At 45.1% G+C, this 603-nt stretch overlaps 1 protein-coding gene across 1 annotated transcript in view; it reads left to right on the top strand.

Annotated features, from left to right (window-relative positions):
• The window catches only part of cenpf (centromere protein F), a 37,209-nt gene that overhangs the window by 20,088 nt on the left and 16,518 nt on the right, over positions 1-603 (top strand). The window contains exons 23-24 of the mRNA XM_015051211.1: positions 67-328; positions 406-514. Of these exons, the coding sequence (XP_014906697.1) occupies positions 67-328; positions 406-514 (371 nt within the window). The remainder of the gene's footprint in view (positions 1-66; positions 329-405; positions 515-603) is intronic.

The following is a 603-nucleotide window of genomic DNA, read 5'->3' as shown; positions in this document are numbered from 1 at the left end:
ATGATAACTGGGTTAGAATGGCCTAGTCAAAGACTTGAAAAACAATGTTAAACTGTCTGATTTCAGTCTAAATGAACTTGAGGTCTTACTTACATCCATGTGTCCATCAGGAGACGAGTCTTGGCCGGTGAAAGACGTCGGCGTTGATGCAGAAATGAAGCAGCAGGGTGAACCGAAGACGCTGTGGTCAGAGTTTGATCTGCTGACCTCTGAGCTGCAGCTGAGAGCAGAGCTGGAAGTCCAAGCTCAGAAGCTGGAGGAGAAAGTTCAGGCTGCAGAGGAGCAGCTGAGCTTCGCTTTGGAGGAGAAGAAGAGTCTTTCTGATCAGGTAGGAGGAAGAAATGATTTAATTTGAATTGGATTGTGACTTTAGGGATGGAGGTGAAGATCATGTCTGCTGTTCAGGTGACGCAGCTGCTGGAGGAGAAGGACTCGCTTAGTCTGCAACTGGAAACGTCTAGATGTCAACTCACTGACGCCATGGAGATGTTGGAAGGACTCGAGATGGCCAAAGGTTTTTGTTTTGACTTTCTAGCAATCTTTAAAAAATATTTAAAGGGAACCTATTATGCAATAATAGGTTCACACCCAGCTGTTTTTTGT

Source organism: Poecilia latipinna, unplaced genomic scaffold (assembly GCF_001443285.1).
Source record: "Poecilia latipinna isolate Pla-1442-1.1 unplaced genomic scaffold, P_latipinna-1.0 Scaffold1036, whole genome shotgun sequence".
In the NCBI taxonomy this organism is placed as follows: Eukaryota; Metazoa; Chordata; class Actinopteri; order Cyprinodontiformes; family Poeciliidae; genus Poecilia; species Poecilia latipinna.
The sequence above is the reverse complement of the archived record's forward strand: the minus strand, read 5'-3'. Positions and strand labels throughout refer to the sequence as shown.